At 46.3% G+C, this 26885-nt stretch overlaps 14 protein-coding genes across 14 annotated transcripts; 10 read left to right on the top strand and 4 right to left on the bottom strand.

The window, feature by feature from the left end:
* Window positions 1-248: 248 nt before the first annotated feature.
* Window positions 249-3615, top strand: EURHEDRAFT_374423 (putative MFS transporter; the record flags this gene model as incomplete). Its single annotated transcript, XM_040778636.1, has 6 exons — window positions 249-639; window positions 699-945; window positions 998-1994; window positions 2423-2558; window positions 2618-2855; window positions 2910-3615. The coding sequence occupies 6 exons, from the start codon at window positions 249-251 to the stop codon at window positions 3613-3615; spliced, it is 2715 nt and encodes a 904-aa protein (XP_040642018.1).
* On the top strand, window positions 3588-4407 carry EURHEDRAFT_206400 (uncharacterized protein). The gene has a single exon (XM_040777966.1). It carries the CDS (start codon window positions 3687-3689, stop codon window positions 4167-4169), a length of 483 nt encoding a protein of 160 aa, XP_040642017.1. The 5' UTR covers window positions 3588-3686; the 3' UTR covers window positions 4170-4407.
* On the top strand, window positions 4400-5139 carry EURHEDRAFT_206407 (uncharacterized protein). Its single transcript, XM_040777967.1, has one exon. It carries the CDS (start codon window positions 4698-4700, stop codon window positions 5034-5036), a length of 339 nt encoding a protein of 112 aa, XP_040642016.1. The 5' UTR covers window positions 4400-4697; the 3' UTR covers window positions 5037-5139.
* Window positions 5086-5826, bottom strand: EURHEDRAFT_408655 (uncharacterized protein). Its single transcript, XM_040780881.1, has one exon. The coding sequence runs from the start codon at window positions 5549-5551 to the stop codon at window positions 5243-5245; it is 309 nt and encodes a 102-aa protein (XP_040642015.1). The 5' UTR covers window positions 5552-5826; the 3' UTR covers window positions 5086-5242.
* A 469-nt stretch (window positions 5827-6295) lies between these two features.
* Window positions 6296-7069, top strand: EURHEDRAFT_206389 (uncharacterized protein). The gene has a single exon (XM_040777965.1). It carries the CDS (start codon window positions 6524-6526, stop codon window positions 6977-6979), a length of 456 nt encoding a protein of 151 aa, XP_040642014.1. The 5' UTR covers window positions 6296-6523; the 3' UTR covers window positions 6980-7069.
* Window positions 7070-7214: 145 nt separating this feature from the next.
* EURHEDRAFT_544726 (uncharacterized protein) lies at window positions 7215-8701 on the top strand (the record flags this gene model as incomplete). Its single annotated transcript, XM_040787435.1, has 3 exons — window positions 7215-7299; window positions 7394-7406; window positions 7557-8701. The coding sequence occupies 3 exons, from the start codon at window positions 7215-7217 to the stop codon at window positions 8368-8370; spliced, it is 912 nt and encodes a 303-aa protein (XP_040642013.1). The 3' UTR covers window positions 8371-8701.
* Window position 8702: 1 nt separating this feature from the next.
* On the top strand, window positions 8703-9107 carry EURHEDRAFT_206374 (uncharacterized protein). The gene has a single exon (XM_040777964.1). The coding sequence runs from the start codon at window positions 8823-8825 to the stop codon at window positions 9027-9029; it is 207 nt and encodes a 68-aa protein (XP_040642012.1). The 5' UTR covers window positions 8703-8822; the 3' UTR covers window positions 9030-9107.
* Window positions 9108-10032: 925 nt separating this feature from the next.
* On the bottom strand, window positions 10033-11480 carry EURHEDRAFT_512595 (uncharacterized protein; the record flags this gene model as incomplete). The annotated part of the gene is made up of 4 exons (XM_040786080.1): window positions 10033-10138; window positions 10205-10583; window positions 10698-11100; window positions 11130-11480. 4 exons carry the CDS (start codon window positions 11478-11480, stop codon window positions 10033-10035), a joined length of 1239 nt encoding a protein of 412 aa, XP_040642011.1.
* Window positions 11481-13763: 2283 nt separating this feature from the next.
* Window positions 13764-15941, bottom strand: EURHEDRAFT_528288 (serine-proline rich protein; the record flags this gene model as incomplete). Its single annotated transcript, XM_040787052.1, has 7 exons — window positions 13764-14088; window positions 14140-15180; window positions 15217-15407; window positions 15457-15507; window positions 15562-15765; window positions 15818-15865; window positions 15915-15941. 7 exons carry the CDS (start codon window positions 15939-15941, stop codon window positions 13764-13766), a joined length of 1887 nt encoding a protein of 628 aa, XP_040642010.1.
* A 1418-nt stretch (window positions 15942-17359) lies between these two features.
* Window positions 17360-19674, bottom strand: EURHEDRAFT_448174 (dynamin family protein; the record flags this gene model as incomplete). Its single annotated transcript, XM_040783725.1, has 3 exons — window positions 17360-17747; window positions 17804-19239; window positions 19294-19674. 3 exons carry the CDS (start codon window positions 19672-19674, stop codon window positions 17360-17362), a joined length of 2205 nt encoding a protein of 734 aa, XP_040642009.1.
* A 1376-nt stretch (window positions 19675-21050) lies between these two features.
* Window positions 21051-21715, top strand: EURHEDRAFT_206233 (uncharacterized protein). Its single transcript, XM_040777963.1, has 2 exons — window positions 21051-21578; window positions 21654-21715. Exon 1 carries the CDS (start codon window positions 21133-21135, stop codon window positions 21523-21525), a length of 393 nt encoding a protein of 130 aa, XP_040642008.1. The 5' UTR covers window positions 21051-21132; the 3' UTR covers window positions 21526-21578; window positions 21654-21715.
* Window positions 21716-21829: 114 nt separating this feature from the next.
* Window positions 21830-22360, top strand: EURHEDRAFT_399626 (uncharacterized protein; the record flags this gene model as incomplete). The annotated part of the gene is made up of 1 exon (XM_040779943.1): window positions 21830-22360. One exon carries the CDS (start codon window positions 21830-21832, stop codon window positions 22358-22360), a length of 531 nt encoding a protein of 176 aa, XP_040642007.1.
* Window positions 22361-23255: 895 nt separating this feature from the next.
* Window positions 23256-24279, top strand: EURHEDRAFT_528286 (phosphomannomutase; the record flags this gene model as incomplete). The annotated part of the gene is made up of 5 exons (XM_040787051.1): window positions 23256-23399; window positions 23514-23576; window positions 23604-23870; window positions 23933-24193; window positions 24241-24279. The coding sequence occupies exons 1-5, from the start codon at window positions 23298-23300 to the stop codon at window positions 24277-24279; spliced, it is 732 nt and encodes a 243-aa protein (XP_040642006.1). The 5' UTR covers window positions 23256-23297.
* Window positions 24280-24706: 427 nt separating this feature from the next.
* On the top strand, window positions 24707-26800 carry EURHEDRAFT_448618 (FAD/NAD(P)-binding domain-containing protein; the record flags this gene model as incomplete). The annotated part of the gene is made up of 7 exons (XM_040783752.1): window positions 24707-24855; window positions 24915-24986; window positions 25217-25829; window positions 25880-26035; window positions 26103-26297; window positions 26358-26419; window positions 26488-26800. 7 exons carry the CDS (start codon window positions 24707-24709, stop codon window positions 26798-26800), a joined length of 1560 nt encoding a protein of 519 aa, XP_040642005.1.
* Between the last annotated feature and the right edge of the window lie 85 nt (window positions 26801-26885).

Here is a 26885-nt window from a genome sequence, read left to right as displayed (position 1 = left end):
TATTGAATACATACGTAGCAATCGTGGCGTGGACATCAAATGTCATATTTGACAGGCGAGTCCACCTGCAGTTCCGGCCTTGGCTTCGTGTTCATCTCCTGATTGTGTCAGCGCTCTGCCCCCTCTTCCTCTTTCATCTCTCTAAAATTCATTTTTCGTGGATTATTGTTATTCTATCCCTATCCCCAATGTGAATCATTATTCTATCCCGTCTCCTTTCCCTCTATATATACTGCGCGACATGAACCATGCCTTCCGATGCGGCACATGACCCTTTTGAGCGTGAAGATGCCCCGTTCTTGCAGTCCTCTGAGGGTGACAACTCCCCGATCTCGCCCCTCGACGAACCGAAACACCATAATTCGGAAGAGAGGGATCCAGCATCGCAGAAGCTCCGGCTGCGGTTACTCCTTACCCTCTTCGCCGTCGTGCTCGCCGTGGAAATGGGTCTGAACATGGCCGACAGCCCTATGGTCCGGATCTACGAGTCGATTACCTGTCGCCATTATTATGCCCAGCATGATTCGTCGCAGATTGGTGCGGATGGCCAGGTTGAGGAGGAGCTGTGTAAGGTGAAGGACGTGCAGACTGAGCTGGCGGCTGTGAAAGGGTACATGGAGTTCTTTGATGGGTTGTTGAGTATGGTTATTCTTGGCGGTATACCGGCTGCGCCCTGGTTGCTTACATGCTGGCAATAGGCGTCTTCCTTGCAATTCCTTACGGCCTGCTCGCGGATAGGTACGGACGAAGGTGGGCCATCTGCCTCAGTGTCCCCGGCTTTGTCCTGAACTCCGCCATCATCACTCTTGTGATGTGGTTCTCTGATATATTCCCTTTGCGCGCGGTATGGCTGTCATCTCTGGCGTGGTTGTGCGGTGGTGGTCCTGTCGTTGCGTTCGCGATTATTTGGACGATGATGTCGGATGTGACGACGGAAGATGAGCGGTATGTCTTTGTCACCAACTGAAGACTGTGACGCGTATCTGACTCTAAGCAGAGCTTCGATTTTCTTCAAATTCGCGATCGTCACCATGGGTGGTGAACTCATATCCAACGCGCTTGGTTCGTGGCTAATGGCCATGAATCCTTGGATTCCCATGTTACTCGGTTTCACTCTGGCCTTTGTAGGCATGCTCTTCGTATTAACGCTCCCGGAGACCATGCCTGTATCGCCTTCAAAGGCCAATCAGCCGGAAATGACGGCTGTGGAAATGGGACATTTGAATGGTAGCCGCAGGGAGCCATACAAGGACGACAGCGAAGATGAGCACGCGTTCACAGAGAAGACCAGGACTACGTCCAGCAGCCGATCTCTCTTCTTCACTCTCTATACGAGATGTCGAAACTACTTCGCACCTTATGCCTTCATATTCCGCAACAAGCAGATCCTTCTTCTTCTCGCAGCATTCCTGGTCTACCGCCTCAGTCGAGGCTCATCATGGTTCCTTGTCCAGTATATTTCCACCCGATACTCCTGGTCCTTGGCAGAGGCCAACTTCCTCATGTCCCTCCGGCCTTGTCTCACCATTCCACTTTTCCTCTTCATCCTCCCTGGAATCTCCAAATATGCCCTCCGAAATTTCCGCACCTCTCAGAAGAATCTCTATCTCGCCCGTGCCAGCGTTTTCACTCTGTCCGTAGGCACATTAGGCGTTGGTATCTCCCCAAACGTCACCTCATTCATCCTAAGCATGACCGTCCAGGCCTCTGGAGCGGGATTCCTCTTCCTGACACGGGCACTACTCACAGTGCTAGTGAGACGAGAAGAAACCGCACGGTTATTTACAATCATGGAGCTGCTACAGTCCGTGGGCAACGTGATTGCCAGTTTATCTATCACAAAAGTCTTTCAAATTGGCTTGGAGTTGGGTGGTCCTTGGATTGGGCTTGCTTGGATGATGACGAGCACGGCGTTTGCCCTGGTGGGTGTGTCCATTTGGATGTTCCGGTTGCCTCCTGTGACAAAGGCGAGGGAGGAAGAAACTGAAAGGGAGGTGTAAATGTTGTCTCTCTTTATTTTCTATCCATATATAGGCGCATTGGGTTTTTTTGATATTTGTACATATATTTCTTCCGGTAACTATACATTATGAAGAATTAGACATTGACACCAAGAGGAGCAACAATGCACTGTGCATGATGGAATACTTGAATATAGAGGCTTTCGCGGGGCTTGACACTGGTAGTCACTATTAACACATTGAAGACTGGACTTGCAGGTGAGATGGCAAAGGGAGGCCTAACTAGTTGGGTAGTTTATGCCTCAGGTATCAAATTTGAGCATGGGGTCCTCAGGCACTAATACGGCGTCCTCTGATTGGCGGAGTCCAGCACGACCCCAAGTGTTCACATGCGGGCATGTTTTTTCGCTTCGGCTTCTTGATTGTCGCTCTGAATGTGTGATGATCTTCTAGAATTTTAGCCTTATTCCTTCCTCACCCCTGCCTCTTTGCTCTCGGCTACTACTCGATTTCATATCGCGCGCAAACCGTTGAGTCGAGTCAAGCTTACACCCGACGTCACTCACATGGAGAAGTTCTCCCAATTCCGGGATCGAGGTACACTCTCTTTACTTGAACACTGGCACCGGAGAATAAACTAACAATAAATCTACTAGGATCCGGAATCGCACCGTTCCTCCCGATTCCCGCCCAACCGTCGGGCTACCAACTCCCTCTGCGCGTGTTCCTGTTCTTCTTCCGCCTCCCGCTCTTCATCTTTGTGTGCTTCACCTACTTTGCCATTTTACAATGGTTTCCGATCGGGTCGCTGGGGAAGAAGGCGTCGCTATGGTGTATTCTGGGGGTACCTAGTATTTGGTGGATTGACCTCCAGATTGATGGGGTGCGAAAAGGGTGTGTTTACGTTACCCGGGATTTGTTTGGATTATTGCTGACATGGTTGCAAAGATCGCTTTCAAGACAGCAGCAGGCTCGTCTCCCCGGTCCAGGATCAATTATCGCTTCGTCCTTTACCTCTCCCATCGACGCCATATACTTAGCCGCCATCTTCGATCCTATCTTCACCGCATCATTCCCTAATACCCGCCAGGTCGAACACATCTCCCTCCTCCAGGCAATTCTTCGCGCGTTCGCACAGCCCCGCGTCAGTCCACCTCCCGGGACACGGATGGTCGATGTCTCGACACTTTTGGAGAAATACCCCAACCGACCAATCGTGACCTTCCCCGAATGCACGACCACAAACAGCCGCGGTATCTTGCCTCTCAGCCATTCGCTACTGGGTGCGCCCCCGCAGACGAAGATTTTCCCTGTGAGCCTGCGATATACCCCTGTGGATGTTGTCACGCCGCTGCCGGGAACCTATCTGAGCTTCCTATGGACGCTGTTGAGCAGGCCAACTCACTGTATACGTGTTCGCGTTGCCGAGTCGGTGGTTAGTGGAGCGGGAGCGGGCATGAGTCAGGTCAGCAAGAGCATGAAGCAGGAAAGAGTTGGGAGCCCCGAGGCCGCGATTACTCCAGCTGAGAAGGGATTGTTGGATAATGTGGGTGAAGCACTGGCTCGATTGGGTCGCGTCAAGCGTGTCGGATTGGGGGTCAAGGAGAAGCAGGACTTTGTACGGATGTGGACTAAGACGCGACGGACGTGGTAGTGCCACTTACGGACTTGTATAGACGAATTACCAAGTAGTTTCTTGTATATTATCTTGCCTCAACATGGGCAATGGGGTCCGCGTCCGTTTTCCATGGAATACCACGAACTCACTTGAATCAATCACGGGTACTTTACGGTTTGGTCGGTCAGCCAATCTGGTTCGATATGAACAGATCAGTTGTGGGTACTCAATCGATCACCGACCCATCGGCCATTCCTTCGAATCCATCTTTACCGGGTGACTTATCTGCGGCCCAAATACGCATCAAGATCGACCATGCGAGCTTCATGCAGAATATGTTACCCATGCGTAATGCACGGAGCCAAGAGTTTATGGGAAAGCACGGAGTCTGGGTTTCATTGGGATCGGCTTCTAGTGAGATCCGCCGAAGATCAGATCTACTGTTGTGCTTTGTCCTTGATTGGAAGGCAATTGCTGTGTTGGTGCATAGATCGAATCATAAAATATGTCAGTGTGCGATAGTTTGGGTGACAACCTGCTTCTTTCGTTCTGGGTCAACATGCTTGTTGTTTTGTTCTCCGGACACCTAGCATCGTCTCTACACCCATCCCATGAAGGGAACAGAAGATAGAAACGGGGGATATTTGCAATGGCATTAATGACAGACTCCAGCAACAATGTCAATCACCATTCTGGGCGCTCTTTGACTCTAGAAAAGGGCGAAGTGACACCTCGACCTTCGGCAAATGCCACCCCCAATGGCGGCCTTATAGCTTAGTTGCAGGTTGTTGGGTCTTTTATGGCTTTCTTGAATACATGGTACAACGCCTTTTCCTCGCGTATATTTTGAATTGTTGCTTATAGGTGCAGGGGCATTGTGGATTCCTTTGGCGCCTTCCAAAGCTACTACAGCTCCGAGCTCCTCAGCGATGTCTCCTACTCGAATATCTCGTGGATCGGCTCCATCCAAGGCTTTCTACTCTGTCTCACGGGATTTCTGACTGGTCCATTGTTCGACGCGGGATACGCTTATTGTCTGATATACATTGGCTCCTTTCTCGTGGTGTTTGGCATGTTCATGGTCAGTCTGTGCACAGAGTACTGGCAGGTCATAGGTCATGCTGGCGCAGGGCGTCTGCATCGGTCTGGGCAGTGGTTGTCTATTTATTCCCAGTGTTGGTATCATACCAACCTACTTCAGTACTCGTAAAACGCTCGCAATGGGTCTCGTAGCGTCGGGGAGCAGCATCGCTGGGATTTTCGGGACGCGGATGGGCATGAGTACGCTTTGTGCCGGATTGGGGACGTCAGTTGGGAATCCGGTCGCCGGGGCGATTGTGGAAAGCAGGAGTTGGGTGGGAGTAAGCTTATTTTGTGCTTGTGCGCTGGTAGTAGGGACGATATTTGTTGCTGGTGCGAGGGATGTGAGGAGTCGGAGGGAGATGGAGCAGGTGTAGGTGTAGGTATTACGAGTTACGATATCATAGACTACAGCTTGAGAAAAGTGCTTAGACTCGTCTTTTTCACCCCGCTAACATAAAGCTTGAAACTATAGCATACTACCCCTCGAGTTGGGGGTCGCTAATGGTCGTTTTTCCTCCATAACAATTCAATTTACTGCCATTTCGGCCAACTGTAACGCCAGAGTATAGGGCCTAGGCGTTTATATGATCCAATCCTTGACCATATTTTCTTTTAGCCAGGGATGATATTTTCCACCCACTTTGAATCGAGAGATATGTTCATTGACTTCAATATGATCTCTCAACAATTCAATGGCCCATTTCTTTTCTGGTATATAGAAATCCACTTGACCATGCCTGGTTCTTGACCATTCACTGGATATCGGTACACCTTGTCCCGCTGTACGGACAAAGCCCCTGTAGAACTCTGCTTGATACTGGGCTTCCATTGGTCTGGGTTGTGATGCAGTTGACATTTCTTTGCCCTCAGCTGAGTGTCTCAAGTTCATGATGGAGAATTTGCTAGAGTGTCACTCGGGGCGTGGTGGGGTGGGTTTTGGCAGGCAATGCCCCGCCCCAGCGGGCTTTGGGGCGGGGTGAGCCATGATGCTGCCCGCCCCAAAACCCCGAGACTCCATGGGGCGGGGCCCCAGCCCGCCCCAAATTCTCGGTGTTTTCTGTATTTCCATACCAATTAAGGTATCGACGACATCAACCTGACATGGAGCGACCGCTAAAAGACATATATATTGGTATGTATACATATAGGATAGATAGAGGAATCAGCATAGAATATAAGTTGTGACGGTTAGCGGGGCGCCAGAAACGGCTCCCATTGAACCATCCTTCTGCCGAGCCCTACCGCCTGCCGTCGACGGGAATACCATTGCCCTTTGCGGTATGGCGTCTACTGTATCAGGGATAGCGCCGCCTCACGCTGCTTGATGAAAGTCGAGGTGGATCAATAGTTTGTCCGATTACCGAGGCCGACAGATCCCTCATATACGGACACACACTCGTTTAGATAGCCAAGCACTCATTCTACCATCTACGGTGTCTATAGATATCATTGTCACCCTCCGTGTAATCTAAATTTCTTCTTCATATATAGCCTCGTGCAGTCCGGATAATCGACTCCCCGACTTCCCCGACTCGGAGTTAACCGCCTTATTGGTTTATCCGTTTCACTGCTTTTAGGCTGGTCACATGCCGCCTCAACACATCCATTGCATCTATAAAAGCCCGACATCTCCCCCTCAAAGAACCACGCACTTTCTCTTCTCTTTTTCCCTCTCCTGTCTGCCTTGCCCGGTGCACTGCCTTCTTACCAAGATGCCGCATTATCCGACTATTACCCTTTTCCAGTATGGCGCCGGAGTGACCGACAGTCATCTGAATGATTGAGACATTGAGACCTTGTTACTGTCGCTTCATTGGAAATTGACCTATCCACATCACCCCCTAATGCTGTGCTGCTGCTTATGTTTGCAGTTATGGGCCCCTTCATGCGTGGTTCGCCAGCTGATCAGCGACTTTTGAGTTTTTGGCTGTTGCTTCTGGCCATGCCATCCTATTTGAGCTTTCCTTTGAGGACTTCTGGATGCTCAGCTGCCTTGCTATGGTCTTTTATCTCAAAATCCCATTATTTCTTCTTCAGCCAGGCTCCCAGTTCTCTGCATGGAAAAGGGAATTTCCTGGTTATCCGGCATCCAGGTCTGTCTGAGAACTGGATGGTGCCTCTCCCCCTCCACAGCCGTCTTTCGACCCCACAAAGATCAATTAATTTACGTATCCTCGCCATGTTTACCAGCCAATGGCGAAATTACTGCATCCTTTCTAATTCAGCGTGTTTGACATGCGAGGTTTGGAGATGCAACACCCAGATGCGATTGGCGCAGGGCACTGGATCTCGGCCTCCAGGCGTCACTAGTAGATGAAAATAGACACGTCAGCAGATGAGATTTTCAGGACGAGAGAAATTCGCCTCATTGCTTCTGCTGATGAGAAAGGTGGAATGGTGGACTTGGTAGACCGAGGGCAAGTATAAAGAGGACAATTGAGGCCGCAGAGGTTGCAACATCTCTACTCAATTCTCCCACAACCCGCACTCTTCCCTCTTTCCAATCATCTGTCTGTCACAATATATCCCTAAACATCCCCATTTCCTAAAATATGCCCCCTACCTTTCACATGAACAACTTCAAGCCGTGGGCTCGCTCTTACAGAAAGCCATTCTCACCATACAAATCACCCAATTGTAACAGCTCAGCCCAGCGCCTTCATCAGCAAACATCATCAACACGGCAAACAATGCCATGGAAGCAACCAAGGCAAACAAGCTGCTTAGCGAGACCACACACAACCGTATAGGACTTCTTCATGTAAATAGATTTGCCTCTTCTCTTTTCTTCTCCAGATTCGATATTCTAGTCGATGGCTACACTGGTTTAGATAGGAATATCATTTCATTAGTATCTACTGGTCCGAGCTCGTGACCAATCCATACACCCCAAGAACCCAAAAATCCCCTCGCCCCAAGCCTTATCATGATTCCCTTCCAAGCACTTTGCCACTTCCTAAGCATAATCTCCCTGCACGGCCACCAGCCGAAGTTTGTGTGCATATCAACGCAAACACTCAGTTGTGTACATCATCAAGCTCTCAATCTCAACCACTGGAAATATCTGTACCAGAACAGAATACATATCTGGAGACTCCTAAGCACGGCACAACATCTCCCCATGATTCAGCGCCTCACTTCTCAGATCCAGATCCAAATTCCCGCTGCGATATTCAAGATGACACTGATATCCCAATCAACCCGGCAATCCTTGCCAACCACTGGCCTTGGGAGGATGGCAGTCTCCAGCAATCTGTCCCACAAGCCGACAACTTCATCAATTCAGAGACTACTTGTTCATATCCTGACCCTCCACCCGTTCTTCACAGCCCACCTAACTATCATAGAGGTTCATGCGAAAAGGCTGGTGACCAATATGGCGATACTCAAACAAGTGACCACTCTCACATCCATGATCATCAACAACTGCACCCCTCACAACATAACACCGATCCCGACGCTGCCTACCCTGATGGTGTCCGCGGGGACCATCACGTCGGTGGACAGTCAAAAGTTCTAAGTGGAAGACGCAACAATCAGATGGGCGAGCTCACAAACGGCTTCAAGTTCCATCAATGTTGCCGACCAGGGAGGATTCCTTCATGCTTCGCTCTCACTTCATGTCTGCCCCACTTGACGATCGTTTGCAATTCCTTTCTTGGCTATTCGAAGGTGCTCTACCACATTGCATGTCTAGCTCTTCACTGACAGTATGTGAAGAGAGAGATGCGCTGGCAACCAGTTGCTCAAGTACCCCGCATGAGATTGAACAAAATCGGCGTGATCGTACAAAGGCTCGAGGAGGCTCCAGAAAGAATATGCTATGGTCCATGAAAGAGGCGAGCCTTTTGCTGAAGCTGAGAAAGGAAGAGAGTCGGTCTTGGTCAGAGGTTGCAAGGTTATTCTCAGAGCGCTATCCAGGGAGGACTTTAGGCGCGATACAGGTACACTGGAGTACAGCCCTCAACAAGAAAGCAGATTAACGCTTGGCAGGAATAGACATACAATATTGGCATTCTGAACCGTTTACAAACCAAGAGGATGAGTTATAACAGGCCATCATATCCTCTTATCCACTGATGATTTGATTGGCACTGAATTCTCTGGCTTTCATGTAACTGAGCTAGCTGCCACGCATTTATAAACCAGCTATCCAATGCATGCACTCCTACATTGTAATACAACTGAGCCAGGTCCTTAGGTCCTCTCATTTGTCCCTACAGTTCTGCTCATATCCACGACACGCCCCTGCGGCCATCACTGGAGATAGCAACACATGCATGAGCCTGGTGTTAGTCGCGATCATGTCACATATTGTGCTTCTGGCCACATCGGCGAGTTGTGTGTCCGTCGATCATCATGCGTGAGTCCTGCTTCAGAGGTGAATCCAGCTCATTTGCCATATACCTGAGAGATAGAAACCCAGTCCTTTCCGGCAGTATTTATTGTCTGTAGTGATTCAATGCATGTGATTCTGGGTTGCTAGAGTAGACCGACCCTAGCGTTGCCCAGCCGCCTCTTCTCAAATGTGCCCGAGTTCCTGTTCATATCCGCGCAGATAGCCGCTAGCAAGATTCCTATTGAAGGGGACCGTCACAATAACAGTTTGACAGTAAATGAAATGGCAGCTTACCTTTGAAAATACTGGAATTATACTGACATGCCATGAGGACGATTGCAGACAGAACCGATCAAGCAAATCAAATTGAGGACTATTATGACGTAAAAGCCTATATATAGTTAATTAATGTTAGTCAATCCTCCCAGCATTATGTAGATAACGGTGCATTGGCCTTGATTGTGACAAAGTATAACTTACAAATCTAATGCGACTAATTAATTAGCTAGCGGGAGATACGACTAATACATGAATATCTCCACTTGTGACGGTTCAGGTATGATAGCTCATATATGGCGGCTCAACAATACGGTAATGGATGATACATCACAGACACTACCCAATCATGTCGCCAACGCTTCTCTTAAAGCCTCTTCATTATCTAGATAGATTTCCTCTTCTCCTTTTTTCTCCAGATTCGATATTCTCGTTGATGGCTACAATAGTTTAGGTAGGAATATCAGTTCGTTATTATCTATCTAATATTCCGAGCCCGTGACACCACTGACCAGCCTAAACACCTATCAAATGCCCTATCAATCCTCACACCGATCTAGAAATCTTTCTCAAGCCATTACAAGTGTACTGCAATTTGAGCATCAAATTTGACAGGCTGGCGTGAGAGATTATCTATCATGCAAAGATATAAAGTCACCTGAGCATTATGACTTTCACACAAACCGTATCCATCTAACATGCTGGCTACTGATGAGCTCATGAGCCCACTTCCATAGTAGCTCACGAAAGATTATTCACTGGTTTAAACTCATAGGAGCCATTTCTTCTGCGAGGTCATGCCCTTTGTGTGGAGTTTCCTCTGGGGCTTCTTCTAGAATGTTTTCGAAAGCCGCAGCAAATCTCAGAAAAGCATGTTTTTGTGCAGTTTCGTTGGACTTGACCCGATTCTGCGATCAGGTATAAGACAGATTCAAGTCACGCAGGAAGGTATAGAGTCTGTTCTCAAGTTTGTTTGTGCGTGCTGTTTGGTGCTGTGATCTCAAGAGCAAGAGCTCTGAATGATCATAGTAGCCATTGGAACCGCTTAAACTGTGTTGAAGTTTCGTTCTAGGACATGCTTTGCGACACCAATTTTCGAAATGACGGAACAGCTGCAATGACAAATTTGGGTCATAAGTTCTAGGGGAAAGTTGCTCCAAGACCAATGCGATATCACAACAGACCCAAGTGATCTTGGAATCAACAAGTCGGTACCAGGTATTCTCAACCAAGCTGAAACCAGACACAGAAAAGAAAAATTTCTCGAAACCTGTTTCAAGATTCTCCAGGAGAGTTGTCCATCGCTCTTTGGAATAATTTGTCCAACAACCATTTGAAAAATAGTCACGACTGTCCTTGGCCTTGTCTAAGATAAACCTATTTCAGAATAGTTTGTTCAAATATCGAATGGCTGACATACCTTTCGAGATCTCCGATTCCTGCTCAATGCATTCATATCTTAAGAGTCTCATCCACTCCACATCGGCCCAGTCGTTTCGCCAAAGGGCAAATGCCTTTGTAAATTCCAAGACAAATAACCGCTTAAAACAACTGAATTCTGGATGATAATTGATTGCGTAGCTTGGGTGGAATGCATTGACGCGAATGAGCGACAAGTCTGATTCAGCTAGCTGCTTTGACCCCTGCGGATCAAAGTCAAAGCTGTATCCTAACCGACGGCAACGTAGGTTTCGAACAATCGAGTTGCTGGGCATTATCCTAAAGCATGATATGACAACATTTGGCTGTTTCGCTCTAATCATGTCGGCGAACACACTCTGTGCCTGTCCAATGATGTTGTCGCCTTCTGGACCTTCGAAATTCTCATCCAGAAATGGTATTGCATCAAAACGCTGATGTCATCTAGGCCTAACTTGGAATTGGTCACAGCAGAAATCAAGTCAGACACTGCCTTGATAGTTGAGCATGCGTCTCTTCCTGCTAAGAAACCATTTGAATTATCCTGTGTCGAGTGTGGTTGTAACAAGACAACCACCACACTGGCCTTTGATTCCGGCCGCGCCAATTCGAGCCCGAAGCTAAGGTCATATGTAGAAAGATAGTCTCTCTGCCCAATTTTAAGGTCTTTTCCAAATCTCTGGAGTATCCGGACGTGCTCAGAGTCCTCATCTGTATTGATGGGCTGATCTTTCCGAATTAGTTGTCGCAGTCGATGATCAATAGGACTACCGAGACACTCCATATCCGTCCAGGCACGTTCAAATAGTAATATTTTAAATTCAAAATTCGAACTATTGAATGAATCAGGTGTGACAGAGGGGAGAGGGGGAGAGAAAGAGGAAAAACAAGAGTATGTGTTTTAACGCCTTGGGAGGAGGGGATCCCTTCCACGCTTTCTCGGAAGTGGAAAAGCCCTAGTCCCGGTGCGGGACATAAAGCAGGCAGACCTTTATTGGCTTGTCTTGAAAAACCCCTCAATATTGATGTCCAAGTTATTTATAATTGACATCGGTATGCTGCACAATTCATCAAGTCAAAGCATTTGTACGAAGGTCTTGAAGCATGGGTAACTTTGCTGAGTATGAACCCTGTCTATAAATACAGAAACTAACAACTGTAGGGTCATTCAATCTCCAGAATTTCATTTTCTTGTTGGACATGATCATTGTAAGCTGACAATACACGCTGGTCTCATTCGAAACTTATCTCGCCCCTTGGCAGCTCTCATTGATAATGGGTGCATGAAAGAGTTGCTGTCCCAAACTGCTATTATAGATGATTTAGAGGAAGAGATTCTCATCTTATTTTGTGAGTTTGGCTATCGGGGAAAGTATACCATGCCTTGCCGCAAAGACAATGATCGCGAGGAGATTTTGAGTGCAGATGGTGAGCACTAGACACAAATGCCAGCGTCATCAGACCCAGAACAAGATTCTAATTCATAGGTCAGGTCAGGTGCAAATAAAAAGAATCCAGTGCCAATTATCCACCTACCAACAGGGAAGATTCTGTTAGCAAAAAAAAAAAAAAAAAAAAAAAAAAAAAAAAAAAAAATCGAGTAAAGAAACACTGTAATCCTCTGCCAGAGATTGAGTACGCCAAGTCAATCTACGTTGGAGTCAGTTCAGATCCATTTATTTGCTGGAAATGAAGCCTTTATTTCTTCTGACCTGGATCTTCTAGCTCATGCAAAGACATACGTGTTTGCGACACGGTACCTTGTTGACTCACTGAGAGCTCAATGCTTGAAGTCACTTCATCGTGATCTTTGCAGTATCTCAACTCAACTCATGAAGTGTATCTCACATCCTTGATCTGCTACAGTATGCCTTCGAGCATATAGGCAGAGAAGAGCCGGATGGATGTCTTTCTCTCAGAGACTTTGTCACTCACTATACATCATGTGAGGCTCGAATATTAATGGAAAACATTTACTTTCGACGCCTTTTGGAGGAGTATGGGGAAATGGGTTCCGATCTCATTGTAAAACTTGTTGCATGATGAGGTTTCTAACATGTCAAATCCAAAAGACGCATGCCCGTACTATTATACTTAAAAATGGTCAAATGAATCTTCGGTATTAGGACACGTTAGAGATCGAGGTGGGTATTGAAGTGAGACACGTATTGATGATACAAGTCAATTAGCTCCGTTGTTCATCTATAACAAAACATCAGCGAGATCGGTCCTGTCCGCGTCCGCAGCTACTTCTCGATGGCGGTACAAATGATCTGGATATCATCAAATTGTTTAGTCAGATGAGCTAGGTGCAATCATTTAATAAAGCAGCAAGGGCAATGTCGACAGCTTTCACTTGATTGTGGCGGGTAGTGTTTGTTGCAGAAATTTCTCAGATTCTTCTCCCCAAAAATAGCTGCCAGAAGGCATTTAGGACTGAAACAGAGTCTTTCCCTGTTTCTCTTTCCGCTTCCCAATTATAAATAGTTACTCGCTACTTTATCATAGCCCTAGGAGGGTTACATCAGCTTAAATAAAGAATGCTGGCTGAGGACAGACACTGATGACGAATAGGGATGGCAGTGGAGAGCAGGGCGTATGGGAAAATGAAAATGAGGATCAAGTTAGCCTACCAGAACTGTTCTCCATAGTAGCAGCAGAAGTTCTTGGTCATGTAAGAGTTAGACGTGGACGAGTGTGAGGGAGAACATGAAGAAAAGAGGACAGTGGGCGTGAAACATATCTTACCCTGCCTAGACCATTCTCCGGACATTTACAGTATCTTACAATGATTAATTAAGCTGTTAGCCGTTAAGAAAGTAGCACACTGTATGGGGCTTGTATTTCAACAATGATACAGTCAGGGAAATTGTGGTAGTAAATTCACGCCCTGGTCTCTTGTCTTGGGCGATTTGCAGGATACCGCTACCCTATATGATGACTGTTTAATGTAATCATGGAGAATCTTGTTATTTCAGCTGTTTCCCTAATTGATACTTGTGTTGGCATTGGGTTTGAGAGAAAAAATCAATCCTTAAAGGTGTCACTGCTTTTGCATCCAAATGTACTAGATTGCCGGCATGCTAGCAAGGAATTCAGTCATTTCCTCCCTCGCATAGGATTCAGCATCAACTGCTGTCCATGGGTTTTCAATCCGTTGACACGCCACCGCCGTCTCATCTTCATCATGGACACGTGCCAATTCATGTCTTCCTAGGAGGCCGAGTTCATCATCTAAAATTGCCTGGCGGAGATCATCTGTAATCCGTCCAAACATGAGTGGTTTGACCATTAGTTCCAACGCACGGAAGATGCGAATGGTGCCTGGTCGAGTATTCAAGGCGAAAGTGGCGAGAACATTGATCTGGTTGATAGTGAATGAATTATTACACCTAGATATCTTGGTCAATTGGGCTACACAGTGAGCTAATTGGGAAACGCACATGATACTCATCAGGGAACTGTCGGCAATCAACAGCATTCCAACTCCCAAGGTCCCTGCAAGCCTCCACCACCATCTGCCTCGTCGTACATGATAACCAGATATCTTATTACGACGAGATTGCGGTGACATTGATATGCGAGGATCATCAGTGTAGGCATCAAGGATACAGTTAAGAACATGGGTCACAGTCGGCTTTGATGTAGAAGGAGGGCAGTATTCTTTCGGGCGCTTACAGAGCTCCTCATAGTTAATGTAGAGTAATACCTGTCCGATACGCTTCGCAACGGGATCAAGAAACCGGTTTGTGTCATCTACATCTAGGATGCGAAGGTAATTCACGGCTCCCTGTATACCTTTCCAGAGGACTGGAAGTCCAAGTGGGTGCAAGTCGAGCAACGTATTCTTGTCCCACGAACCCAACAGGGGTTGTAGCATTCTGCAAGGATTTTTTATCAGAAGACGAACTTCTGCTTCAAGGACCTTCTGAATTCGTTTCTGCTCAAGCACATCCACTTGACCGAATACACAAGATTGCAACAAGTGAATGATTTTCTGATTTGAACTAGTCGCGACTGGCGTTATTTGTGAATATCTTAACTGATTGCTAACTAGTCTCTTTGCCTTGACTGCTTGATTGAGCATGGTAGCTCTTAACCCTGGAAGGGTCAGATACTCCCCTATCTGGGAAGTGTCAAAATACATAGTGGAGGCTGTTGAATAACTAGAGGCACCTCCGTCGGGCCCGGGTGTAGAGATAGTTTCTGCGGGCGACGCTACTCCGGGGAGCGGGTACACGGTACCGTGAAGAATTGTCTCCGGTGTTATAAAAGGCACACTTTCATCGGGTGTCTGACCGACGTCCCAAAGTCGGTCTACTTCATCGCCTGGGTAGTGACTGTATTTGTACATATCGTTCATCCGCAAATTCGGCTCGACACATACTGGTGAGATCTTGTTTGAAGGGCCAAACAGTTCGAGATCACTCATAGATAGGTAAGGAGCGAGCGAAGGGAACGAAGTGGGTTGTATGACATCTATACTACAATCTCCTAAAGCAACGCATGGTTAGACAGACCAAAAGTGATAGTAAAAGCGGTGCGACGGAAGTGCTTTACTTGATGATACTGAAGGGTTGTCCTGAGTGGCTTCTTGCACCACAAAGCACTTCACAAAGCCAACATCTTTAAGTCCATAACAAATATCAACCACCTGAGACCTCTTCAGCTTCTGAAGCTGCTCCAGGTCGGACCCGAGATCTCGAACAAGCTAAAAAATGTGAGAATCAAAATATGTGGATATCTCTCAACCAACGGACATTGCAAAGCTGTGTATTTTCCAGAGCGATAGGCATCACCCCCGAATCACGCTCCTGTGGCATAGATTATTACCAGCTGTAAATATCTGGAGAAAGTAAACTTACTTCGAGGCCAACCGAGATGGAGAATACGTCCGTGCAATTCCCCCAATATGATTCCCAATATGTGGACGATATGATCTGTTGCTCAGTACTCAGAATGTGCCATCGAACAGAACCCCCTCTCTGAACTCGTATCAAGGCGTCTGTCTTCTGCGAATCATCCAATCGTCCAATCTGCTCTATCTTTTGGCCAACCTGATTTACCAGCTGTACTAAAGTAAGTATTCTCCGTAGGAGGCATCAAGGGGAGCTTACTCACATCAGAACACACGTCCTCATCCCAATCTAGCTCTTTGCTCTGGATCTCCTTCAAGGGAGGTGATTGAACGAAATTAGGTCAAATGGGTCTCACCTACCTGGAGACCGACCTTGAGAACAATCATTTTGGTCTGCAAGAATGACCAATGACGGTAAATGAGGGAACGCAGGTTAAGAACCAGAAATAATCTGAGATTTTATGAATGAAAGGGTGCCGTTTGGCAGGGAATGAGGGAGGTGCCAAAAGGACTGGTTGAAATTGGATAGAAGCATCATGAAAGAGAAGGAAATTGACTTTCTTTTAATGGAAAGTTGTGACTAGAGTCAATGAGGCTGGTCAAAAAAGTGAAGGTTCTTAGGAGCACATTGCAGTAACAGTCTGATGCTGAAATTGTGGCCCTGGACCAGACAAAAGAACAGATGATGCCCCACCTCCATCCGCCATCACAATCATGAACCTCTCCAGACGTGTCCGTCCTGCGAAACGGAAAGGTATCGGCAGGGCCACTGGCGCGAAGATCACATTTTTAGTCTGTGTTTCATTGCTGTTATTTTCTGTTAAGTGCCCCATGACGATACCGGTTCCCCAGTATTCATTTGTCACCACGACATTGCCAATCCCTTCCCTTACGCACTCCCCAACCTGCCCACAAGCTCCCCGAAGTAGAATATCCCCTGGGGGAAAGAAAACCTATTCAATTTGAGACCACCGCAGCAATCCTCAATGCCCAGATTAAGATATTTAACAGGCCTCAACATCTCGAATCATGAGATCTCAAAATAATTCCATCATCCAACTAGCATTAATAGACGTCGCACTACCCTCATCCGATCCAGGAGACGATTGAAGATATCATGCGCCAGCCTGGTGTGTGTTTGTCGGATCAGGGAGGCGCATCAACTTCTACCGCAGACGGAAAGGCATGATATGACCTAGAATCATCCTCATCAATTGCTATCTTTTCTGGGAAGGGCTTTCTATTTAATATGTATATTAAACATGGAATCAATAATTAAATGACTGTCAACGGTACTGGAATAGAATATCTACTGACAATTCTCATTTCTCACCCTGCTGTGCCATAGCGACGGTTGTATAGAACTTCCAAGGCAGGGCGATATCACAGAATATCATTCTTGACATTCTTCTACAATAAATCAGACTGACTTCATGGCGGTGAAATGTATTCGTGGTAATTCAAATCAAAATCAAGCAATAACAGAAATTCATGACAGAAGAGCAAAGCAAACAGTAGCAGAAATGACAAGAACAGGCAAAGACAAAAAACGTATTTGGGAACAACTAAAGGGACTTATTAGACTTCCCAGAGCTAATTGAGTGGATTCCTTGACCGCTGGGTATCCTAGTCAAGAATAGAATTGGTGTATCCACTATATTCTCACTCAGCTTTCTTTGCTCGCCAATGGAATGCATTTGAAACAAAAAATTCCTTTGTTCTCATCATGATGGACTTCAATATGTATACAGCAGGAAAAAGCTATAGAAAATTTTTTCAAGACAATTTCTATCTAACACATCAGTCTAAAGAAGTATCTTCTTTCCGGCCTCTAGACCCTTGATCTCCTTGGTCAACTGCGCCCGCAAACGTTGAACATGACTTTCTTCACCTGCGATGTCCTCTAAGTCCGCCGCGGATAGTTTGTTGACGTAAAGAGAACAGAGAAGCTTCGTTGGCGTCTCTGGTCCGTTGACGAGATAATAGTCAGCGGCTTGCATGCAGATATTGTCCACGAAGCGCTTGAGTGCTACTTCGTAGTACGATTGCAATATATCATGAATGTCCTCTATAGTTTGTCTGGTGTTGCTTTTGTCATGAACTGCAGATACATCGCGGAGGCCAATTACTTCTCCGTGCTTGCAGTCACCAGGAACTTTAGGCGCTACTTGAGCTTGGTTCCGAGTTTCTCGGCTGAAAATCGTTAGTATTGTCCAGGAAAAAGCAGAAGGTGGGATTTTCTCAATTACCATTTCTGTAACGAGTCATTGAAGTAAGGATTCAATGTCAAGGGCGTGCCATTTCGCTCAATGTCGAGGATGAAATTTGCTTGCTTTATAGCATTCCGATATTTGGACAGCAAGTCTTCCATTAGTCGTGCCTTTAGTCTGTGACAGACGCGCCGATCAACACATGCAACCTCAAGAGCCGCAAGAATAAACCGGTGGACAATGGTAATTATGTCACTAATATATCCCAGCGTGAAATTGGGCCACTTCGCAGATTGCTTTCTCATTGTTGTGGCAAGAAGTGAAGGGTTGAAAGTGCCCATCTCAAATCCACGAGATGAACAAAAGACCTCGGTCAACCACTCGTAAATTTCCCCATCTTCGGGAGATACTTCTTCGGTACACTCGTGGAGAACCTCGGTCAAGTCTTCCATGTTTGCAGTTTCACGGGTCTTGGTAGATTTGGTCGGCTTGTTTGAGCCACTTAAATGCTCATCTTCCGAAGTTTGCCCGTCTTCCGAAGTTGGGGAATGCTCAAATAAATTGTTTACCTGACCACCGATTGAATTGTCCATGTCTGTTTTTGTCTTGAACTTGTACTCATGCGCCCAGACGTTGAGGTTATCTGCAAACCGAATATGGCGATTCATGACCAGAGTTGCTAGGCGAAGATCCGGATGGCTATCGAAAATGTCGTCCGTTCCATAGTTGGAGCTCAGGCCATGTGAGGTTATTTCCTGAAAGCGAGCTACAACACTGAGGAGATGACCGCGTTGCTGCTCAGGAGTCACACGCTCATCACCGAGGTCCTTGAGTACTTGCTTGCGCGACTTGAGCCTCTTCATGATCTCCAAACGAACTTGAGAAAATGACTTCCGAGCGTTGTCAATAACTGCCTCCTGAAGGCGCAACCTGAGCGCATTGATCCCAAAGCGATCTGGAGAAATAGAGTTCCACGGCTCTTTTCTACCGAAGTCTTCCTCAGCTGTGTTGCGATCAACGCCTCCTTCTTGAAGTTCACGCTGTCCTAAGTTGCGCACAAGGAACCAACCATGTTTGAGGATTAAGCCTTCGCCACGAAGGAGATCCAGCACCTTCTGCTCAGCACCTTCGTCCACAAGATCCGGCTTGGTGAGAACACCAAGCGTCCGTTGTCCATCGTGATCAAGTTCGCGCGCCAACTCAATAATCTCCTGTGTCGCGATATCCACATTGGCCGGAACGACTGTGAGCATGATGGATCGAGGATTTCTCATGTATCCAAGTACCATATCGCGGACCAACTGGATATCTGTCTTTGAGGTCAAGCCTGGAGTGGTGTTCTTGAATATTCCGGGGACATCGATGACGCTAAGATGGTCCTCGTTGGGACCGCAGATTTCAAGACGGAAGACATCATTCGAAAATGTCGATCTTAAGGTGTCTGGTGAGCCCGACAAACCCATCAACGAATGAACCTAATCCAGTAATTAGTCTTATGTCCTTCCAACGCTGCGGAAAGGGTTACATACCTCATGCATCACATGCGAGAATTCGGAAGGATCAAACGGGCCATCTTTACCCCATGCCCATTTTTCCAATGCGGCCTTTTTCTCCGGGCTTGCGTCCGAGCCAGGTAATACAGACGCAGTAATCTTACGGACAGAATACTCCTTCACTCTGCGGAAGATAATCTGCGTAGCAAATCGTGTGCAGAGGCCGCTATCACGGGGAAAGGGGAGCTGAGTTAGTCCTTCCAGGACAGAGCTCTTGCCACTAGACTGGTCGCCAACAACTACCAGTTGGGGGAGTGAAATATACTCGCCCACGTTGCAAGCGAAAAGCTTGTCGATCTTGTCGAGCAAAGCGGGATCAGTCAGCGTAGACTGATCAGGGTTCTGAGGATTCCTCATTTTTGTGATTATTCCTTGTGAGAAGTCAAGATAGTAAGGCAGAGTTCAAATGGAAATAGTCAGAGACGCTTCAAGCTTTCCGTTATATCTAAGACAAAAGAGTTACGGAGACGGAATGGAGGTAGAAGATGATCGACGAGAATATTGAATCTGAAGATGAAGAAATAATCCAGTCGACAGAGAGAGCTATATACAGTGTACGTTGCTTGGAAAAGGGGCTAAGCCTGCGTTTGTCACAGCTGACTATCTGAGAGCGTTTGCACAACTCGGCTGCAAGGCTAGGTCGTTCTTTGTTCTGCTTGCATGGGTGGCGTCGTTGGCTTTATTGATGCCAATTGTTGATCTTGGTGTTGATGTGCGTTACAACGTCACACTTTCCCAGTAGGGCTTTGTCAATATTCATTTTCCCTTTCTTACTCCTGCATGATGCATCGCTTGATCTGCTTGTCATTATTTCCTACTTGCAGAAAGATAAACTCGAACGCAAGTGACATCAAGACGTCTAACGGCAACTTGTCGTCACGTCGTCCCTTCATTGCTACATTAGTTTAAATAGGGGTATCATTTCGTCAGTTTCTGCTAATCCGAGCCCGTGACAGAAAGTAAGCCTATCAATCCCAGGAATAGCTAAGCAGCTCTCTGTTTGTGTTATCATATGACGCTTTCTATAGTCAAACACGTCCACAGGAAATCCTGTAGCAATTAAACAGCTTGAACAAAGAACCGTTGTCTTCCATTTATCATCGTTTGTACTGTAAAGTGCTTTTGGTCGGATGTCTTGCTCTCCACGCGTCATGTGCCTTGGCAACCTGGTCCAAAATATCAACCAATAGATGTAAATCTCGCAGTCTCGCATAGTGGCTGCGACGCAGGGCCTCCACACACACACAGCGCCTAGGGTAGGGTGGTGATTCGCTGAACCACTGTGCTGGGAACAGGCCAGTGGTTTAGCATATCGATAGACCGTCCTAAGCGCTGTGCCTTGAGAGCCAACTGTGCCGCAATCACAGTGGGCAGCTTGGATAGAATACTACGACAATCAAATCAAAACAAGGCGAATAACTTTTAAGATTAGAGCATAGATCCCACGGGAATATGTTGTGTACAGAAAGACACCACACCAATCGACCTCGTTACATTGGTCCACTTCATCGGCAAACCAGTGGACATTGATCTCTGCCTTCCCCTATCCAGCACGCTCCGTTGCTGCTTGAGGGCATGTAGACCTTGCAAATTACCTTCCATCCATCCTCTCCACTTGCTTGGCTTGAAGGAACAGGAATGGGAGGGTTAGAACAAAACAAAGAGACAAAGAGATCAAACGCGTCTAAAATCACCAGGAAGCGGTGATAATTACAACGCCCTATTTTAATCTTCCAGCTATCATCCGCTGTACTAAATTTCCTTCATATTACTTTATTCTCTGAGAAATATCCTACTTCTGTTCAGCTTTCGATCATGACATGTTCTGCAGCTGAAAAGCGTCAGATCTTCCTCACATGCAAGGCAATCTTCATAGGTCCCAATTCCTTGCTCCGAAAGTCAAAGACCATAAAAAAACGTATCACGAAGCACCAAGCTGAACTTAATACGTCAATTCCCAATTTTGAGATCAACAGGGTCACAGGTACTGTTCAAGCCCTCTTGAAAAAACAAGTGTTCCAATCAGACATTAAGGCTAAGATGGAATTTCCCGATCTATTTACTCCCTCCCCTGTCAATAACGCCAAAGGCAATGTCTTTGAAGCTGAGGCAGGCCGTTCAGGAGCACCTATACTTAGAAGGAATTACATTTGCTCTCGCAAAAGACAGTGTGAGGACGCAGGTTCCTCCAGTGCCACTGTCTGTTGAATTACAAGCCCATGATGAAGCGCAAGCTCAGACTGAGGGAGACACTAATTCATGTAAGCAAATGAGCTTCTGAGATGAGCCTCCATTACTCACATTTAGACAGCACCTGGACCGGCATTAGAACCGAGATTACCCATGCCTGTTCTTTATCCATCATACTTTCCATATGGTGCTCAGCATTCTGTCTTATCGAGTATCCAACAAGTTCTAGAAGAATGCTGTTTTGATTTTACAAAGAAATGGTTACCTTCTCAAGTCGAAAACCGCGAATGGGATTGTGCTGCAGCTATGGAGCTCACAGTGGATGAAGTTTTTAGCAAAGTGGTCACCACAACTTCCCCATGAGTCTTTGCAATTGAGGGGCTCACAGTTCGACACACTCCTATCTACAATTTGTCAAATTCGACACACAGCAGTTCACCGGCAGCCGATCACAGCAACCAGCGTCAGTTTGCTGGTCCTCGAAGCTAAGAGGCTGGCAGAAGCTTTGCAAGATCCTTTACGCACATCACAATTGGAAGACCTTCACTTCGACATACAAAACAAGATCCAGGAAATGGAGCTGAACAAGAACGCCCTTGAAGCTAATCACGCTCACGAGCTTAGAGCCTTGCAGCTCCAACGAGAAGAATTAGACCAGAAGGAGGAGCAGCTCAGAGCCAAAATTATCAACAGCGATAAAGAGAACAAAACTCTCACGGGCCTTCTGGTTAAGGAGTCACTTAAAAGGATATTTATTGACAGGCAAAGTGCCCTTGATGATGATTCAGTTGGGTTTGAGGCGGAGAATGACGGAGCAAACAAAAACATTAGTCCAGGTTGTCAGCTTCTATGAATAGAACAGACTATGGCTCACTGACCGCGACTTCATGACCTAGCAAAACCGACATGGTATCACTTGTATATTTTTAATTCTTGTGTTCTGTCTAGGCATGCGTTACTAATGTAAGCGCATCAAGCAGTATAGTGAGGCAGAAAGTGTTCCATACAGCGCTGTTAGAAGCCTTGGAACTTGCTAACCCACGAATCTTGACTGCCCTCACATAATCCCAATTAGTCGCCCGACGGGCACCCATCCAATCAAGCATCGCCTACCCCAAACCAGCACGGGTAGCGCCCGGTGGCCCATCCATCAGAGAGTTTGCATGGCTGTCAAGACAATGACAATGTAGACGGTCATGGACGCCAATCATGCAAAGTTGCTGTGGAGGAAGTCTCTATACTGATGCTAGTGCGTCGCGTACCCATATAAGGTAAGCAATATACTTTGTAGTTCGATCATATACTGTACATTGTAAACAAAAAACGCTTGTAAACCAGAATAGGGATTCATCGAAAATCACTGAGGATTGCTTGGAGTACTCTTTATTACAATGACACAAGCCCAGCTTGGTATTGACATTCCAATGCTAGCCTTCCCTGAGTGGAACCTCGCACAACTGTTCCGTGACACCTCTCTGCGTGATTTAAAAGATGAACTTTCTGTTCAAGTAGCTTCGCCCCACAGATATTACACTCAACCCTTTGGTTGGCCAGGGAGGATTGACATGTTTTCATAGAAAATGCCTGGTGAGTGAACCGGGTGTTGCGTGTTCCGCAATCCGATTCTTTAGCGGGAGATTAGCATTCCCCAATAGGTGAAGTTTACATAAAATTGATAATGATTTATAAATTATATTATCTTACGTATCTAGTATAATGTCGAATATCAGATATCAGAATACCAAAATCAGTGACAAGCGTTTTTTGTATACAATCAACAAGAAGCCAGTATGGCTGACACAAAGAACAATCACCTGCCTCTTGAGGCCCGTCCAATGAAGAATACCATATGCCTCTTTGATCTTGATGGTACTTTGTTCCCAGAAAAACAGGTATGTGCCACATCTGGCTAGGTCATATATGCTTAATACTCGACAAGAACTTTTCATATGACTCGCACCCTCTTCCTAAACTTGCAGAGATCATGAAATTGAGAATCTGTCCAGGTTGCCTCGCAAGAAATGCACTCACTCCTCGGCCTGCTTCGCCAGAAATGTGCTATCGGCTACGTCAGTGGTGGACCTCTTGCAAAATAGCAGCAGCAACTCAGCACTCCGTCAACCCCAGTGGTCACCCTCTTCGATTTCTGCTTCCCCGAAAATGGTGTCACGGCTTTTAGAATGGGCACCCCTCTCCCAGGGACCACATTCATTGGGCAGGTGGGCGAGATGAGGTATAAAGAGCTAGTCAACTGGGTGCTGCGATACATCGCGGACCTGGATATTCCGATCAAGCGAGGCACCTTTGTTGAGTTTCGGAAGGGTAACGTGAATATCTCACCCATCGGGCAAGGGGCAAATTATGTTGAAATGGAGGAATTTTACCGCTATGATGAGATCCACGGGACCCGGAAGAAATGATTGAGGCATTGGAGAGACAATTCTCAAACCTGGGCTTGAGGTATGCAATGGGAGGTAAAACTTGTTTCGACGCCTTTCCCGTCGGCTGGGACAAGACGTATTGTCTGAGGCATGTAGAGGCCGAAGAGGAGAGAAGTGGAGTGGCTTACGATGAAATCCATTTCTTTGGGGATAAGATTTACGAAGGGGGAAATGATTTCGAGCTCTACATGGATCAAAGAACAATTGGGCATGTAGTAAATGGCCCCGAAGATACAATACGACAGGTGAGGAACTGTTTGGGTTGTGAGAATCTGCAGATTTCATTCTATAGGTATATAGTAGCATCTACGATACACCTGCAGGAACTTAAAATTCTATGGCATTTGACAAGAAAACCAGGCGTGTTTCAGATTAAATGTAGCACTTACACTCAACACTCCACAACATATTTATTTTCTAGACGCAGACCAAGTGTGCTGAGAAATCCGGTCCAGTCTTATGAGCAGGTGAGTATTGGCACTACAAGAGGACATCGGCTGATCAACATCTGCTCCTGCCTTAGGACCCGAGGAAGATAGTTATGCATGCTTACGGTAATATCATGACAGGGTATATTAGACGATTAACTAAATTCAATGCATGCTTATTTTGCGAAGAGTAAGAGTACAGTAACATGTCAATTCTGTGTCTACACTAGACATAAAAATCTCTTACTGGCCCTGTAGCAAGTACCACTTATAGTTCTTTCTATTTCGGATGCAATCTTTGACACAACATAACATTAATAGCTAGGCATTATGGATACTCACAATGATCTCAATGAACAAAAGACTCTAGAGTCGGATGTACTTATAATCGGTTCTGGTCCTATTGGTGCTGTATACGCCAGGACAATTGCCGATGCTGACAAGAATATTCATGTGCTCATGGTGGATATGGGGGAGCAGTGAGTACTCACTACTTGGTTTTTTTAAATAAATTCGCATCTCTAACATCATATGATAGAGGCACGAAGTTGATCGGTGATCACAAGAAAAATAGTACTGTGGTACAGAGGGGTAGCGGCAGTTTCACCAGGTAAGTGTCAGAAATGACAGCAATTATTATAAACATCTTTTGAATTATATCTACAGTACTGTTCAGGTATGTTGTACTCTGATTGAATCCTGACTTAGTCTAAATTTTGGTCAAGGGAGCATTCGGTCGACTATCAGAACCAGTTAGCACAGCAACTGCTTCAGAACCGGTTGCTTGGTCAGTTGTGTGAGTTCTTCATTCCCTGAGATACGATTTCTAATTAATCCCAGTCAATCAAAATCTGCATCGTACAATGGTAGTTCTGAGCAACTACACTTGAACAGTCTGCCAGCTGCTCCTGTCATAAGAGAAGTTGGAGGCATGGGCTCCTACTGGAGCTGTGCCACGCCCGAACAGCACCCGGCGGTTGAAAGGTCAGATCTATTCTCCGATCAAGAGTGGAGAACATTATACAACCAGGCCAGAGCTCTTTTCCACACCACTGACACAGCATTCTATCATTCAATTCGCCATAATCTTGTCAAAAATACTCTCGTCCGAGCACATAAGAATCGAGAGATTGTGAACCTGCCTCTGGCATGTCAGCGAGGTACACATAACTTGGAGTATTTACAATGGACAGGCTCAGCCACAATCCTGGGAGATCTTGCAGATCCAAAGTACAGCGGTGGGAACTTTGAATTAAAGTCTCAGCATCAATGTACCAGGCTACTCATGGATAGGGCATCTAAACATATCGTTGGAGCTGAGCTTACTAACCTACTAACAAGGGAGGTTATATTAGCCAAAGCAAGGAAGTACATAATCTGTGCTGGAGCTGTTCTTACTGCTGGAATCCTTTTTAATTCAGAAATTCAACCAGATAAGGACTATCCAGCTTTAGTACGTTCCTTCTGGCCTTCTTCAAAGATTATGTAGCTAATCGCTAGCAGGGACGATATTTGACTGAGCAGACCACGGCTGTCGGCCAGGTTGTGCTAAAAGATGGCATAATAAAGAATGCTTGGAATGATCCACGGTGCAAAGAGCACTTTAGAACATTCCCTGATGATCCTTTACATATCCCTTTTGATGATCCTTCCCCCCAGGTACAGTGGTTTTGGTTGTCCAGTTCGCAGGTTCTCGCTATAAAATCACTAATTAACTGCATGGCAGATCACCATCCCAGTTTCTGAGAAGCATCCCTGGCACACACAGATCCAACAAGATCCATTTCACTACAACTCTGCTCCAACTTCAACTGACCCGCGCCTCATACTCGACTTACGCTGGTTTGGATACGTCAAACCTGTCTATGATAACTATGTGGAGTTCTCCTCAGAGATCACCGACCTTTTCGGAATGCCTCAAGTAAGTTAACTCTTTGGCACTCTCATAATGGGTCAATGGTTTTTGACAAGCCCATGCAAGCCAACGATACACTATCGTATCGGGAAGGAGGACGCCGAACGCGCGGAAGCTATGGTACAAGAGTAAGTGTTTTATTGACTTCGACTGATCTTATATGAAGGAATGACTGCTTAAGCTTTTCGCGCGGTAGCATGATAAACATTGCCGCGGATCTTGGGAACTTTCTACCCGGTGGGAAGGCGAAGTTCCTCGCTCCAGGCGCTGCGACGCACATTTGCGGGACGGCTCGCGCCGGGAAGGAAGATGACGGACATTCAATAATTGACAGGAACTCCAAGGTTTGGCGGCTGGAAAATTTGTTCATTGGTGGCTGTGGTGTGATCCCTACCCAAAATGCGTGTAATCCAACCCTGACTGCGGCATGCTTCGCCATTGTTGGGGCAAGAAAGGTTGTCCAGGAAATACAGGCGCTCAGAGGCCAACAGTATCAGTCGAAACTCTAAGCCCAGAGCAGCAGCAAGTTAGATGCATAGAAGATTTGATATCATGAAAAAAACATGTATCACTCATTAACCCAGAACTAAGAGT

This window comes from Aspergillus ruber, assembly GCF_000600275.1.
Source record: "Aspergillus ruber CBS 135680 unplaced genomic scaffold scaffold00003, whole genome shotgun sequence".
Lineage (NCBI taxonomy): Eukaryota > Fungi > Ascomycota > Eurotiomycetes > Eurotiales > Aspergillaceae > Aspergillus > Aspergillus ruber.
The sequence above is the reverse complement of the archived record's forward strand: the minus strand, read 5'-3'. Positions and strand labels throughout refer to the sequence as shown.

Excerpts from the sequence above, each read along its gene's own strand:
- EURHEDRAFT_206400 (XM_040777966.1), top strand. The coding sequence starts at position 3,687 with ATGGGGTCCGCGTCCGTTTTCCATGGAATACCACGAACTCACTTGAAT.
- EURHEDRAFT_206407 (XM_040777967.1), top strand. The coding sequence starts at position 4,698 with ATGCTGGCGCAGGGCGTCTGCATCGGTCTGGGCAGTGGTTGTCTATTT.
- EURHEDRAFT_408655 (XM_040780881.1), bottom strand. The coding sequence starts at position 5,551 with ATGAACTTGAGACACTCAGCTGAGGGCAAAGAAATGTCAACTGCATCA.
- EURHEDRAFT_206389 (XM_040777965.1), top strand. The coding sequence starts at position 6,524 with ATGTTTGCAGTTATGGGCCCCTTCATGCGTGGTTCGCCAGCTGATCAG.
- EURHEDRAFT_206374 (XM_040777964.1), top strand. The coding sequence starts at position 8,823 with ATGCACTCCTACATTGTAATACAACTGAGCCAGGTCCTTAGGTCCTCT.
- EURHEDRAFT_206233 (XM_040777963.1), top strand. The coding sequence starts at position 21,133 with ATGACATGTTCTGCAGCTGAAAAGCGTCAGATCTTCCTCACATGCAAG.